The 16,549-nt window shown below is 43.6% G+C and overlaps 1 protein-coding gene across 9 annotated transcripts in view; it reads right to left on the bottom strand.

The window, feature by feature from the left end:
* Positions 1–775: 775 nt before the first annotated feature.
* The window catches only part of LOC120369542 (interleukin-5 receptor subunit alpha-like), a 42,538-nt gene continuing 26,764 nt past the window's right edge, over positions 776–16,549 (bottom strand). For 6 of the 9 annotated variants that reach the window (XM_039482995.1, XM_039482990.1, XM_039482994.1 and 3 more), the window contains 4 exons: positions 16,067–16,202; positions 8,732–8,840; positions 5,653–5,737; positions 777–1,224 (listed from right to left, as the gene is read on the bottom strand). In XM_039482995.1, the coding sequence (XP_039338929.1) occupies positions 1,102–1,224; positions 5,653–5,737; positions 8,732–8,840; positions 16,067–16,202 (453 nt within the window). In that variant the 3' untranslated portion in view covers positions 777–1,101. Of the gene's footprint in view, positions 1,225–5,652; positions 5,738–8,731; positions 8,841–16,066; positions 16,203–16,549 lie in introns of all 9 variants that reach the window. The other 3 variants (XM_039482988.1, XM_039482987.1, XM_039482989.1) reach the window with 1 other exon arrangement.

Raw genomic sequence — 16,549 nt, 5'->3', positions numbered from 1 at the left:
GCAAATGACACTAGCCAATAAATCTGGTCTCAGAAACAAACCTAGGAACCTCAAACTTGCAGTGTCCAGTTATGTCCACTGGACGCTGCAAGTTTATATAAATTCATCAAAGAAATTGATATGTACCAGGCTTGTTCTCCCAAGGGGAGTCTCTGACACACTGCAAACCAAACACATTGCTTCAGGTAGAATAAACAAACAGATTTATTAACTATAAAGGTAGATTTAAGTGATTATAAGTCAAAGCATAAGTCAGATTTGGTCAAATGAAATAAAAGCAAAATGCATTCTAAGCTGATCTTAACACTTTCAATGTCCTTAAAAACTTAGATGCTTCTCACCACAGGTTGGCTTTTCAGTCAGGCTTTCCTTTTGCTCAGTCGCTTGGTGACGGTGGTGTCTGTAGGTGTTGATGGAAGAGAGAGAGAGAATGGCAAAATATCTCTCCCTTTTATCATGTCCTATCTTTCCTCTTGGCTTTGCCCCCCGCCCCTCTTCAGCGTCAGGTGAGCATTACCTCATCGCAGTCCCAAACTGCCCAAAGGAAGAGGGGTGACTCCCTTGAGGGTCTAACAGATTCTTTTGTTGCTGCCTAAGCCATTGTTCCTGTGAGGCTGGGCTGGGTTTGTCCCATCCATGCCCTGATGAGGTGTGAACTGCCTCTCTGTTCTTGGAGAGTTTTTGCATGGGCTTGCTTTAAGCCATGAGGATACATTTTCAGCCTCATAACTATATACATGAAATTATAACCTATAACCTTACTGTAACATCACTATAACAACCATGCTCAGTGCATCATGAGCCTTCCAAAGACACCCAACATGACAAACTTTGCATTGGCTACCTCACAATCATTTTATAAAGATGATAATGGGGGTGTAGAGTGTCCCCTCGAGGTAGAGAGCGTCACAGAACGTAGTCACTTTTTTCTTTACAAGCTAACACATACAAATGTCACTTTTTATTAAGCAATTTCATCTCTTGGAAACAACACATTTTCTATGTTTGAAGCACTGATGATGGTATGATCTGAAGGTTTATCCAATCTAAGCCGTTGTCACTTGCAGTAACACTCCTGTTAATTTCAAGCTCATGAATGGATTAATCGTTCATATTACAAGAATCCTCAAGGACATCCGAAGAAAGGTCTTCAACATAGCTTCCAAGATCTTCAAAGCAACTTCCAATTTCTGTTTCCGTTTCACTGGTAAAGGTACGTGCTCTCTGAAAAAACAAACACTGCTATTAGCTATCAAACGGTAGGTGAAAAATGCTTTTGAGCTACAATTCATGACAGTTCAAAGTTCACAATGATTAAAAACACACAACTGAAAAATATATATTTTTGCTTGAGATTTAACCTCTGAAACTTGTGTGTTCCAGGAGCAACGCCCATTAACTTATCCAAGCAGTATGAAATTTTGCAGGGTGCAAAGTATGTCTCAGCAGGGGATAAACTGTGTAAAAGTTTATATTACAATTAACCCAGTTGCTGGTTGTGGCCACTTTGCTGATGCATGTCACTTTTGTCATGGCAGTGTAAGATCCATTGACAAAGGTCACAAATCCAGCTTTGTATAATATTGCCTTAACTGGCAGAAGAAAAATGCTAAAGCACTGACTGTGAGGAAAATGGCACTATCTTAGATCACAGATCTGCCCCAGGTGTATTTGATGTCATATCTAATTATTTTCATTGCAAAATCAATGCTTGACTTCTTTTTTTACTCTGTCCTGTTAGCTCTGAGAGCAGTGTGGTACACCGTGCCAGCATGCAAGAGACTTGGGGTTCTATTCCTGGCTTGGCCACTGGCCTGCTATAACCTTGGACAAGTCCTATAAAATCCTGGTCTCACTGACTTCAGTGGGGATTTTGCCATAACTTCAGTGGGATCAGACAATGTAAAGTGACAATGATATTTTCCCACCTTGGTAAAATGCATTGAGATCTATGGAGGAAAAGCACTATGAATAGTATTAGGAGAGAGGGAGGGGGCTATCCATCATATAGAAAATGCTTAAATAAGAATGGTGGTGCCAAATTCTGACCTCTGAAACCCAAATGGACTTTAACAGGTGTAATTATGGGTAGAATGTGACCTGCAGAACCTTAATACATGAACCAGAAAGAACACAGTTGGACTTTCATGATCCAAAGGTACGTTTGCAGGGCTGGCAGAGAGATAAAATATCTGTTTCCTTGTAAGTTGAACAAAGTTGCCTTGGAGTCATTGAAACACAATAAATATGGAAATTGTGAATTGCCATTTTTACACAGGCCCTTTTCTGAGTTGAACCATACCCTAACGTTAAATATTTAAGAACTGACGGGCAACACCATGATGCTGGCAATCTCAGCGGAGACACCAAAACTGATCTGGCACAGAAGTGGTCCCATCAGAACAAACTAAAGCAGGGGTCAGCAACCTACAGCATGCATGCCAAAGGTGGCACGCAAGCCAATTTTTGATGGCACATAGAGGCGGGCTGAGCGGCTCAGCCCACCACCACTCTGGGGTTCTGGCTGCTGCCCCGCTGCCAGTCTGGGGTCCAGCCACTGTCCCCGCTCATCCCGCTGCCAGTCTGGGGTTCCATTCACTCAGCTGGCAGCAGGCTGAGCGGGACCGGTGACCGGGACCCCAGACCGGCAGCCGGTTGAGCCGCTCAGCCAGGTGCCGGTCTGGGGTTCCATCTGCCAGCTCCTGCCAGCTGGGGTCCTGGCCACCGGCCCCCTCAGCTCACTACCAGCCTGGGGTTCTGCTCACCCAGGCCGGCAGGAGGCTGAGTGGGGCCGGCAGCCGGAACCCCAGAGCGTCAACGGGCTGAGTGCTACTGGCAGCGGACTCGGCCACTCAGCCCGCCACCAGCCTGCTCAGCCCACTGCTGGCTGAGTGAATCAAACCCCAGACCAGCAGCGGGCCGAGCGGGGCCGGCGGCTGGACCCCAGGCCGGCAGTGGGCTGAGCGGGGCCAGCGGCTGGACCCCAGGCCGGCAGCGGGCTGAGCGGGGCCAGCGGCTGGACCCCAGGCAAGGATCCCAGGCAAGGATCACACTAAATTGCTAAGAGCTGCATTTTAATTTTATTTGAAATGAAGCTTCTTAAATATTTTAAAAACCTTATTTACTTTAAATACAACAATAGTTTATTTATGTAATATAGACAGAGAGAGGGACCTTCTACATAGGTTAAAATGTATCATTGGCCGCAAAACCTTAAATTACAGTGAACTTGGCACACCACTTCTGAAAGGTTGCTGACCCCTGAATTAAAGCATGTCGGTGCAGTGGGGGGAAATTTGCACTGCTGGCTGCTCACGTTGTGTTGTATTCTATTGCTAAACACAGGCCTTCAGCCTCTAGGGCTATCAATCTGGTTTCATTCACCTGCATTAAATTTACTTTAAATAAAAAGATTGCTAAGTAAAACCCAGTGCTGCTCTCAGAAATGTAAAATGCTCTTTGTCTTAGTTCACTTTTTCTAAGGATTGCTTAGCTGCTATGTTAATATTTGCTATTTCTCTTATTCTAAAATCAGTTTGTCATACCCAATCATGTTATTTTCCACAGTTGACTTTACTTTAATTAAAAACAAACTGAACGCTTATACAATAATCTCTTAAGCCTGTTTCCTTGATCAGACTGTGGAATAACAAAGGAAAACTTTTCAGAGGGCCGGGGGAGGGGGGAATTAGAAGCAAGTTACTATACAGAATTCTCCGTGAAAAGCCAAGGCGAAGTTACACCTTATCTGTAAGGCAATTATATTTTTTCAGGAACAGCCAACATAAGAAGGCATAAAAACTGCTTAATATTAAGTCCAAAGGATTTCTCATCAGTTTTCACAAAGTAAATCAGGTCAGAAGACAGAAGTTAGATGGTGTTTGCATCCGTGCTAACACAGGGCTATCTCTCTATGGTACTTCCATATCCCCCATTACCGTAATATCTGAGTGCTCCCAATCTTTAATGGACTTATTCTCACGGCATCCTTGAGAGGCCATTATCCCTATTTTACAGGGGGGGAACTGAAACAGAGAGACTAAGGGTACTTACATTGCAATCGGAAGTATGGTTGCAGCTGGAGTAGACATACCTGAACTAGCTTTGCTCTAGCTAGCTTGGGTACCAACAGCAGGTTACAGCTCAGGCCTGGAACCCTGGGTATCTACTCGGACAGCTAGCTCATGCTGCAGTCCGTGCTGCCATGGGTTCACCGCCATTAGTACCCAAGCTGGCTAGATTAAAGCTACTCAGGCAAGTAACATACTACACTCCTACGTCCGATTGCAGTGCCCCGTTTGACTTGCCCAAGAAGTCGGTGGCAGAGCAGATAATTGAACCTAGAGTTCCCAGCCAGTACCATAACCACTGGATCATCCTTCCGCCCTAGAATGTTTCCTAGAATACATTCTTTAGGGCTTTCTCCATTCAGGTTTCAAGTTTCCTATGTGATGGACTTTTCCAGCACGTCCCACCATTCCTCCACCACATACATCTTGCTGTCAGCAAATGTTTCCAGATAAATCTGTCTTGGTTTTCCCTTTCTTCATTTCATCAGATTAGTCCTAGTTACACCACTTGTACTATCTTATACAAATCTGCCATTAAATACCTCTGGACTCAAACTCCACTTCACTGTTTAGGAGACAGCTCCTTTCCCCATCAGAGCTATGGCATCATCTGTAGCAACCTGGGCTCACTTTGGAACACTTTGTGGGCACAGCTTCCAAAAGTGAATTCTAAATAATAAGTGCAAATCCTATAGCTAACTAAGCAAGCTGGCGCTCTGGCCTTCCAATGGGTAGCTTGCTGTGCACCTACGTGCCTCTTTGCCTGAGCAAATGTGTGATTTGGGTGCACTTTTATGTGGTCACCCTTGAAAATCTGGTTATTTCTCTCAAACCCTGAAGGAAAGTATATGGCTTCCCCTGGGTTCCCCAGTGGGAAAGCTATAGGCATGGCAGGACGTATCATGCCTCACATTAGAAGGTAGTAGCAGGCCACATCCACTGCTCTCCCCTCCCCCCACACATGCACAAATACACAACTGTAGCCAGCTCTAGTCTAGCTACAGATATTTCTTCAAGCAAAGTCTCCTACCCAGGTTTGGTCCTTTTACCAGGATTTGTTCTTATACCTTTAACATTGTGGCTTATTTTTAGTAGAGCTATGTAATATATAAGGCAACCCTTTAGGATTTCACAAAAGTATGCAATGCACAAACAGGGCTAGGTCTAAAGTCTTCACTAAAGTCAACAGATCTTTGCTCATTTAAACCAGTTTGAGAGTCTGGCCACAGTTGCCATAATTGCACACACAACCTCACTAACTGCAGGGGCAAATGGCTAATTCGGTTTCTAGCTCATCTTCTGTGCTTGCAGTTAGGATTGTCTGAGTTATTGCATTAATTGCACACACAAATTACATGCACACATTTCTGCATGCACTAGTCTGAAAATGTGGCTCACAAGTAACATTTATGTGGGAAGTTATAAACAGCAGGAAGGGGGTTCCTAATCAGAGCAATGTCCGTTGCTCTCCAGGAGGACAATACAAAAGAAATACAGGCTTAGCATATGTCTAGGAAAGAGGCAGCAGCCAAAGACTGTTAATTGTCTCCTCTGTGCAAATAGTATAACACATTTCTTTTACCTGATAGCTCTTATTTAAAAACAGATTTTTTAAACTGTTTTGGGGTGTTGGAATTGGTGGAAATAGTCTGCTCCATAAGTGATACCTGTGGAAACAGTAAAGCAGCTTTATGAAAGAAATCAGTTGTTTTCTTCACTCTACCATGATTAACAATTATTTGATTCCCATGGGCTCTATTGTCACATACACTCAACTTGCCTGCCCCAACTCCTTTTCAGATTGTGACTCCTGCCACAGGGAGGTGAGCTGGGGGGCTACTCCCCTGTTAGTAAATGCCTGAGGCCAGTGCAATGAGGGAGGAGACTCCACTCACCTCTAATGACTGGCCAGAGCAGCTGACCTAGCACACAGTGGGTAGTGAAGTGCTGCTCAGTGAAAAAGGATGCAATAACTTATGCTTTCCCCAGGGAAAAGGAGAGAGAATGTGACTCTGTGTCATAATCTCTTCTCTGAGGTGCTCTTGGGATGGTGCAGCTGTAACCCATGTGCCTAACAGAGAAAGATCTCTTTAAGAGATCTATGGAGAAGGGAGGAAGGGGTGGGGGGCTAGGAATGACTGGGTCATTGGTGCTTGGCAAATGCAAAATTAGCACGCCACACCCAGAAGTTCCTGAAATTGGGTGTAGTTTGGGACATGCGCAATAGGTTCCTTGTAGCTGGATTCCATTGAAGGTAAGTAGACAGGGCTTCTGCTTTGCAAAAGCCCATGTGGCCTGTATGCTGTGTACCATTTGGTTGGGCTAGAGTTTACTTCCCTTCTCCAGTGCCTTCAAAACCCCATCTCCCCTAGGAAAGCACATGGAGACCCAGAATTCAGTTGCTAAATTTGGGGTCAACCTCCCCAAACCAATTCTAAAAGGAATTCACTTAATTCTCAACTACTAACTTTATAAAATCTTATAATGCTAAAGAAACATAACAACAATTTCTGCATTATAATGAGGCTACTTTATAATCCACATACATTATCTTCACAGTTATACATGAACATAAATAAAACAAAGTAAGGTTAAACAGGTCAGTCCCCACAGAAACACAGTGGGAAGTAACTCAAGAGCTTAGGTTGAGTTTATCAGAGTCTCAGTTACAGTGTTTGATCACCAAAATGAAACCTATAGTGTCTGCTGAGAAAAAAGCACTATTTCACTTTCTTAATCATGTCAATGCAAATATGAGAATCCCACAGCACCATGACCTGCAGAACCCACCAAAAACAAGATTAAAATCCCGCAACCCCCTATGGAACCATATCAAGATCCTTACACCCAACTTTGATGCTAAGGCTCAATGTTGCACTTTCACCCAGGCTGGTAATCCACCTACTCTGCAATATGGACACAGGCTCACTCATTTGAGTGCTGATGGTCCTCCACTACCTTCCCACAATTCCTCTTTTGTGCCCAGAACAGACATGATCCTGTGATCTCCGTGACAAAACTATATCCTTAATATACATGCCCTAATTGTCCATTCCGTCACATGCTGGTATGATTTAAGTGAAATGACACTGGGTTAAAACCAGTGCAACAATTAGGGTAATCTCTGTTGAGTAGATGCTCAGCTAGCATTACATCTGCACCACTTTCATCTGTGTTGGTTGGGGTCAAGGTGAGAACTGCCTGTTTCTGGTTCACTCTGTTATGTGCTGCTTAAGGAAGAGGCAGTCCTGTACTCTCCCCACTAAGCTACTGATCCTTTTATTTTATGACCACTGTCTCAGGTCATCTGGTTGGTTGAACTCCTCCATTACCATCACTTTGCCCTTGTCAAAAGCCTTTTTGGTTCCTGCCAAGCTCTTTTTAGCCCACATTCCTTCTGATCAAATTGTCTAAAGTAAATATATGCTACTAACTTAGTCCCTTTCATGAATCCCACTTGGGAACTTAATTATACCCCAAAGAGAGCTCCTTCAAAGTCTTCCATGATTATCATGCAGTATCGTAGTTGGTAGACACAACCTGGCTAAAACGGCTACCACCTCAGTAAGTAAATGTTAAAACACATATTTGTGCTTAGCTAATTATTTAGTGACATTATGATGAAAATTACAAGTCACATGTGACTACACAGCCGCATTAAAGTGCTACCACCATTTTTTTCACAACCTGTGCTTTTAGTTTGACAAAAGAAACTTTGTGGGAAGGAAATCAGCTGAGGACTCATCAGGTGAGCAACTAATTTAGGAGCCATTAAAGAAATTAACAGGCAGTTAGTGGATTCATGGACAGTGCTTAAATTATGGGGAGCATTTTTATTGTGAACCTGATGGTTGCTGCTTGATATATCTCTTAGGAAGAGGAGTTTGTAATTACATTATTGATTCTTTGAATCATCATTGATGAACTGACTTCATCATTGATTTATGATTCTCTTCCTTGATTTCTGGATACTGCCACTGAAATCCAAAGTATTTCTGGCTTTGTTCACACAATGTCTTTGGAAGGTTGGCTACAAGGGCATCCATTGGGCCCTAATATTAAAAAGAAGCTGCTCTAAAATACTTGCCAGACCAGTCCTAGAGAATAGTTAAATGTTAAGGGTGTGAGTCAATACTGGCTTAGTTTTCTGGTGGTGCTGAACACCTTTGTCTCCCAGTGAAGTCAGTGAAAATCAGGCCACATGTACAGGTGCCTAAATATGGATTTCAGGTGCCTGGTTTTAGACCACAAGTTTGAAAATACTGGCCTTTGTCTTTAATCATGAAAGATGGTTTCTCTGAGCAGCTTTTGTTGGGTCTCGAGGTGGCATTCTTCTATGGAGATAAATGGCCAGCAGGGTCCATCTTAGTGAGGACTGAGCAAAGTAGATAAGTTAGAGTCCCGACAATCCATCTCACACTGAGACAGTTTCAGTCCCTTTTTCAACACATGGCTTTGGAATTTGATATTAAATTGAGCATTCTCCTAAACTTTCTCAAATTCACTGAACAACATTTATCATGTTATCAATATTCTTGATTTATATTAATCATGTTTAATACCAAAATAAAAGCCCTTTGAGTACAGAATAATTCATTTAATGATTCCTCTTGCAAATTTATTCTATGCTAATTAGTTATTGCCTAATCAAAAATACTTACTTTCTGCATATTATAGCAGTAAGCAATGCCGTGGAACATACGAATACTATAAGCGCAATGAGAACCGTGTAGGCCTTGGAGTCTACTGGAGTCCTTGGCTGGTTTTTTCCTAGATTTAAAAAAAAAAAGAAAGAAAGAAAGAAAAAAGTGGTGAGATTTTTTCCTTTGGAAAAAACACATTGGGGGAAAATTCTTCTAATAGATAAGCCCTTGGAACCAAGCTTACTTCATTCAGTGGGTTTACATGGATGTAACCGAGATCACAATTTATCTCTCTCCATATAAAATCTTTTATATCTGTGACTGGGGAACACTCTGTAGCAAATTCAGCATTAAGAACTTCTTCCACGTGGCTAGGTTTCAATGTATGCATAGAAGAAAGAAAGCGAGCTAAGAATTGTCATGAATCAGGGCCACAATCATTATCAGTACAGTACACCCTGCTATGTTAACATACTGAGTTGTGCAATTCCACACAACAGGCAAATATGGCTGAGTCTGCAAAAAAAGAGACAGTTTGCTTATAATCGTGGTCACAAAAAACTTGTTCCGTTAAACCAGCCTTCAGTTATTTATATTAATCCTTTCAAGTCAGGAGTTGGATTTTCCTGGCTTAATAGCCATGGCCAATAAAACATGCAATGAGACCACCAATCTTTCTTTGAAGTCTGTTGTTTATCCTCCCTCAGGAAGAATGTCACTGCTCCAACTGCCTGGGGGCAGAAACACCTATTACATTAAGGACAATGTTCCTGTTTGACAAAGGTGTTCCTAATGTCACATTTCACCACTCTGAGCTATAGAAAGAAAACATTTACATTTGAACATTAAAGTCCGCCCCCATGTCTATGAGAATGGCACAAGGCCCACATCGAGGTGACAGAATGACTGTCACTGAATAATTGAAAGGATATAAATTGGTGAGTAGCACAATACTCAGGTTTCAAAAAGAAATAATATTCACCTTTGGAACAGATCCTTTTCTGGGGAATGAAGGACTAAGTGTCTAAGCATGCAGATCTTAAGTGAGTAGTCTTCCTGTAGTCACTAGGACTACTTTTGTGGGTATGGAGTGCTCACATGAGAAATGATTGCAGGATTGGGTCCTGTACCATTGCAGCTCAGCGACCTGGGCTAACATTGTGTATATTAATTACCGCCATTGATTTAAATAGGTTTTTTTAAAATTCTGGTTACAATTATACTTCCAAGAAAATGAAGCCTAAGGCCAAGCTGGGCTCAGGGCAAGTCTGGGAGGGTGGGGTGGAAAGTGGCCCTAAAATGCATTTACATTTTCTTAGTCCTAAAACTGGAGTGAGCTATTCCTGGTTCCCAGCACAAGTCTGAAGCTTCTGTGCCTTATTTTGGCTGCCTGTGATCCTAAAGAGCCATAAGGTAAGGCAGGAATCAGGAATACAAATTTCTGTTTGTAAATAAGAGAAACCTAGCAACCTTAACTGAAACTGAATTAAGTTTGTTGTGGGAAATTTAATTGTTTTTTTTTAGGTTTTAAGTGAATGATCCTGGTGAGACATCTAAGAGCATTTTTAGTTTTTTCATCAGTTTGAATACGTTTCATGTTTGCAATTAATTAGTGATGCAACATATGAGGTTGCAAGTTCAAGTTCTGCAAAACACATGTGAAACCAGTTCTCCGCTGCAGACGCACTTGACGCATAAACAGTTCATTGTCGTAGGCTAGATCAGGTCTAATAAGTTCTCCACAGACAAGCAGATTAAGATTTATCCAGTTATCCTCTGCAGATTCAACGTTTGCCAAAGTTATCACAGTGTGCTACCTGAGACAAGGCAGTATTTCCTCATACTTCAAATAAGAAGTAAGGGCCCAGCTAATGGCAGGCCAGGCCTACACTATGATTTTAGGTTGAATTTACCAGTGTTACCTCGATTTAACCATGCACCAGTCCACAAAATGAAGCCCTTTTTTTTTACTTGAAGGGCTCTTAAACTCGATTTCTTTACTCCACCTCCAACAGGGGATTAGTGCTGAAATCGGCCTTGCCGGATCGAATTTGGGATAGCATGGATGTAATTCGTCGGTATTGGCCTCCAGGAGCTATCCCAGAGTGCTTCATTGTGACCGCTCTGGACAGCGCTCTCAACTCAGATGCACTGGCCAGGTAGACAGGAAAAGTCCCGCGAAGTTTTGAATTTCATTTTCTGTTTGGCCAGCATTGCATGCTGATCAGCACAGGTGACCACGCAGAGCTCATCAGCAGAGGTGACCATGGAGTCCCAGAATCACAAAAGAGCTCCAGCATGGACCGAACAGGAGGTACGGGATCTGATCGCTGTATGGGGAGCTACCTTGGCAGTTATCCCTCTGTGTGATGAATTAATAAAGAATGCATGAATGTGAAGCAACAATGACTTTATTGCCTCCGCAAGCAGTGATCGAAGGGGAGCGGGGGAGGGTGGTTAGTTTACAGGGAAGTAGAGTGAACCAAAGGTGGGGTTTCATCAAGGAGAAACAAACAGAACTTTCACACCGTAGCCTGGCCAGTCATGAAACTGGTTTCAAAGCTTCTCTGATGCCTACCGCACACTCATGTACACTTCTAACCACCCTGGTGTCTGGCTGTGCATAATCAGCAGCCAGGCAATTTGCCTCAACCTCCCACCCCGCCATAAATGTCTCCCCCTTACTCTCACAGATATTGTGGAGCGCACAGCAAGCAGTAATAACAATAGGAATATTGGTTTTGCTGAGGTCTATTCAAGTCAGTAAACTGCGCCAGCGCGCTTTTAAACATCCAAATACACATTCTACCACCATTCTGCACTTGCTCAGCCTATAGTTGAACAGCTCCTGACTACTGTCCAGGCTGCCTATGTACAGTGTCATGAGCCATGGCATTAAGGGGTAGGCTGGGTCCCCAAGGATAACTATAGGCATTTCAACATCCCCTATGGTTATTTTCTGGTCTGGGAAGAAAGTCCCTTCCTGCAGCTTTTGAAACAGACCAGAGTTCCTGAAGAAGCGAGTGTCATGTACCTTTCCCAGCCATCCCACGTTGATGTTGGTGAAACGTCCCTTGTGATCCACCAGTGCTTGCAGCACCATTGAAAAATATCCCTTTTGGTTTATGTACTCGTTGGCTTGGTGCTCCGATACCAAGATAGGGATATGGGTTCCATCTATCGCCCCACCACAGTTAGGGAATCCCATTGCAGCAAAGCCATCCACTATGGCCTGCACATTTCCCAGAGTCACTAACCTTGATATCAGCAGCTCTTTGATTGTGTTGGCTATTTGGATCACAGCAGCACCCATAGTAGATTTGCCCACTCCAAATTGATGCCCGACTGACCGGTAGCTGTCTAGCGTTATAAGCTTCCAGAGGGCTATCACCGTTCGCTTCTCAACTGTGAGGGCTGCTCTCATCTTGGTATTCTGGTGTTTCAGGGCAGGGGAAAGCAAGTCACAAAGTTCCATGAAAGTGCCTTTACGCATGCGAAAGTTTTGCAGCCATTGGGAATCATCCCAGACCTGCAACACTATGTGGTCCCACCAGTCTGTGCTTGTTTCCCGGGCGCAGAATCAGCATTCCATGGCATGATCCTGCCCCATTAACACCATGATGCGCACACTGCCGGGGCCTGTACTTTGTGAGAAGTCTATGTCCTCATCACTCTTGTCACCACGCTGCCGTCGCCTCCTCGCCTGGTTTCACTTTTGCAGGTTCTGGTTCTGCATATACTGCAGGATAATGCGTGTGATGTTTACAGTGCTCATAATTGCCATGGTGATCTGAGCGGGCTCCATGTTCCCAGTGCTATGGCGTCTGTGCTGAAAAAAGGTGCGAAGTGATTGTCTGCCGTTGCTCTGACAGAGGGAGGGGCAACTGACAACATGGCTTGCAGGGAATTAAAATCAACAAAGGGGATGGCTTTGCATCAAGGAGAAACACAAACAACTGTCACAAAGAATGGCCCCCCCTTAAGGATTGAACTCAAAACCCTGGGTTTAGCAGGCCGTTGATTTCATGGAGGGAGGGGGAAGCCAATGAATACAAAACAAATCTGATCTATTTCTTGTTTTGAGCCACTCCATCTATCTTATACATCTTAGGCTGGCAGCAGATGGTGCAGTATGACTGCTAGCCATCGTCATCTCCTGGGTGCTTGGCAGAAGATGGTGCAGTACGACTGGCGAATGACCTGGCTAAGTCACTCCTACGTCTGCCCAGGTGCCCCTGACCGACCTCACTGAGGTCAGCTAAAAGAGCACCCAGGAGTATGATGACGATGGCTACCAGTCCTAATGTACTGTCTGCTGCCAAAAGGCAATGAGCTGCTGCTGTGTAGCAATGCAGTCTCACGTCTGCCAGCACCCAGGAGACGTATGGTGACAGTGAGCTGAGCCGGCTCCATGCTTACCATGGTATGGCATCTGCACAGGTAACCCAGGGAAAAAAGGTGTGAAACGCTTGTCTACCATTGCTTTCATGGAGGGAGGGAAGGAGGGAGAGGGAGACCTGACGCCATGTACCCAGAACCACCCAGGACACTGTTTTTGCCCCATCAGGCATTGGGCTCTCAACTCAGAATTCCAATGGGTGGCAGAGACTGTGGGAACTGTGGGATAGCTACCCACGGTGCGACGCTCTGGAAGTCAACGCTAGCCTTGGTACTATGGACGCAGTCCACTGAGTTAATGCACTTAGACCATTTTGTGTGGGGACATGCACAATTGACTGTAAAAAAATGATTTCTAAAAAAATGACTTCTATAAATTCGACCTAATTTCATAGTGTAGACATACCTGCAGCTGAAAGAACTTAACACAGGGCCTTAACCTGGCAACTCAGAAATTGTGAATGTGGCAAATTTTGACCCCTGCTCCAGTAGGTTCTCAAACTGTGAGGGAGTGGAATGTATTTAGGGGAAGGGGGTGAGAAGCTTTAGGAGAGCAGCGGTTGGTGGCTGGGCATCCAGCTCTGAAGGCAGTGGAGAAATAAGGGTATCATGGTATGGTATTTCCATCCTTACTTCTGCTCTGCTGCTGGTGGCAGTGTTGCCTTCAGAGCCGGACGCCCCACCAGCAGCCACTGCTCCCTGCTCTGCCTTCAGAGATAAAGTGGCCAGATATGTACTTGTGGGCCGGGAGCGGGGCAGGGAGGGTTGTAAACTACTACAGACACAAAGGGGGTATATGCAATCAAATCAGTTTGAGAACCACTGGCTTATAGGACCTATAAATGAGCCATAGAGGGTTGGGGAAAATTTCTCCAGCATGGAAACAGAGTAGGGCCAATGTAAGCAGCCCTATACTGCCTTCCTTCATTTTGTGGGCAGAGCTTGGTTAGCACCAGAGCACTGCTGTGGCCCCACTTCTGAAGGACGCTCTGTTACCAGGAGCTGGGTGAAGGTACCCAGCAAATTCATTAGAGCCAACCAGGCAGATTAGCACATTAATGTTAATTAAAGAAGAGGTATAAGGGCATTGAAGAGTTTGGTAAACAGGAGAGAGCAAAGTGAAGAACATTTTTTTAAAAGAAAATCAGGAAGTAAAGAAATATAACTCCAAAGATAAGAGTGAGAGGGGATGGCTGAGTACAAACAGTCGATAATGTGTCATGATAAGATAACTGCTACTTCTATGAAAACATGTTCAGCAATCAGGAAATGCAGTATCAAGTGGATCAGATCTAGGCAAATTAATGCCTTCCAAAGATGCTAATATTCACAGATCCCAATGGGAGTTCAGGTAACGTCTAATAAGGAGTACCTGACCTCACCATTTGCTTTGACTTTCGGCATTAGCACACCAGCACCCATATCACCGTGGGGGGCGGGGTGTTTGTGGCAGGTATGTGTCAAATTTAAAGAAGTAAACAGCTAGCAGGACATGCTGATTTCTTCAGGTGTGATGCATGTCAGACCCAGCTGTGCCAGCTCAGGCTAGGATTTTGTCATATTTCACATGGAGAACAAAATTGCCCCAGGCTAGTAATTATATGGAGACATCTAAGGACACTGCAGGTTACTACAAGAGGTAGCTTCAGGAGGTAGCATTCATTTCTCTGAAATAGTATTCCACCAATCATGTCTACACTTGCCATTTAAAGCGGAAAAAGTCCCTTTTTTGTGCAAAAACCAAAGGAGCGTCTACACTTGCCAATGACTTTTTGCAGTAAAACTCAGAAGTTTCACCGCAAAGAGAGAACCACCTCCACGAGAGGGGTACAGCTCTTACCGGTGACGCTTTTGCGGTGATGTGCAATTGAAGACACGTTCTTCCTGTTTACACAGCTTTTAATCTCTGCAGGATATCCCACAATGCCTAGGTGACCACTCTGGCAGCAGCTCTGCTTCTGTGATGCCAGGTAAACAGACATTCACCTCTCCCCCTGTAAAGCCCCCGTAACTTTGAAATTCCCCTTCCTGTTTTCTTGCAAGTGCTCACTTATCATCTGGCCAGGTGACAATGCCTGCTCCAGGGAGCCAATGATCCCCTGCTTGGAGCAATGCTGAGCTACTGGAGCTGATCAGTGGTTGGGGAGAGGAGGCTGTGCAGGGACGCAGGATGCCCCACAATTACCACCCCCCTCACACACACACACACACACTTCCCACAAGACCTATCCTCAAAATGGAGAGAGCTGCACTGTGGAATAGCTGCTCTCATCGTTGATGGAAGTGCTGCAAATATAAACACTCTCTGATGCCTGTGGAAGTAAGTGAGTACACAAACCAGCACTTTTCTTTCATGAGTTCACTATCACCGTTGAAACTGAGAGCACAAAAACTCTGCAAGTGTAGACATAGCCAATGCTCCAACATTGTACCAGTAGGCAGGAGGGAGCTCTATACACTCCCCTAGGATCCTGATTTCAGAGGTGCCAAGCATGCACAGCCCTCATTAACTTCACAGAGAGTTGTGGGTGTAGTTCAGTCAATCCTTTTCAACCAGCTCTAAAACTTGAACCAGTCAGTTTCATTTTCTGGTTCTCATGTGTTAGCAATACAATTGCATTTGTGTTTACAACACCATGTTTATTTTTAGGAAGCTGTTTTTATTGATTCTTTTAATTAAAACCTGAATTTGGGATCTAAACTATTTTCAAGTATTCTTTCAAACAAATGTTTCATTTATCCACACATTTCTTTATGAATGGAACCCATATTCTGGCCTACCCAGAGGTAGCAAGTAGTAGCAACAATTAAAGAGTCAATGTACATCCTCAGATACACTTGCATAGCTTCCATTGAAGTTAACGGTAGCAGTATATGCTCATGATTAAACAGAATTTAGCCTTCAGTAACATATGTATTAAAATAACTATTAGACAAATACATTTTGATTCTTACCAATATAAAGAGGTTCAGTCCAATTACTCCAAAATCCTTCACTACACCATGATTGATGATTAGCTCTTATCTGTACGGAGTATCTGCAGGTGTCATCAATACTTAAATTGAAATCATTGAACTCTGTTTCCAGTATCTGTTAAAAACAACATAACTCTGTCATAGATTTCTTAAGACTAATATGGTCAAGACAACAACACTTAAATTGCTACAGTTACTAAACTTCAGAGGTAAATTTACAATATTTGCTTTAGGCATAAATATAAGCATTGTTACAAATTGATTATTGTGTTCTTCTTTTAAATTAGCTTTAATAGCATAGAGGTGGATGCCAAAGACTTGATTTTCACACAAAACCTCCATATTTGTGGGCACAATTTTGCACCCACAATTAATTACATCCACCATTTTTCACCTGCAATTCATTCAGGCCAAAATTTTCAAAAGTATTCACTGGTTTTGGGAGCCCAGTTTAAGACTCTT

This window comes from Mauremys reevesii, linkage group 7 (assembly GCF_016161935.1).
Source record: "Mauremys reevesii isolate NIE-2019 linkage group 7, ASM1616193v1, whole genome shotgun sequence".
In the NCBI taxonomy this organism is placed as follows: domain Eukaryota; kingdom Metazoa; phylum Chordata; order Testudines; family Geoemydidae; genus Mauremys; species Mauremys reevesii.
This window is presented reverse-complemented; position numbering and strand designations above follow the sequence as displayed.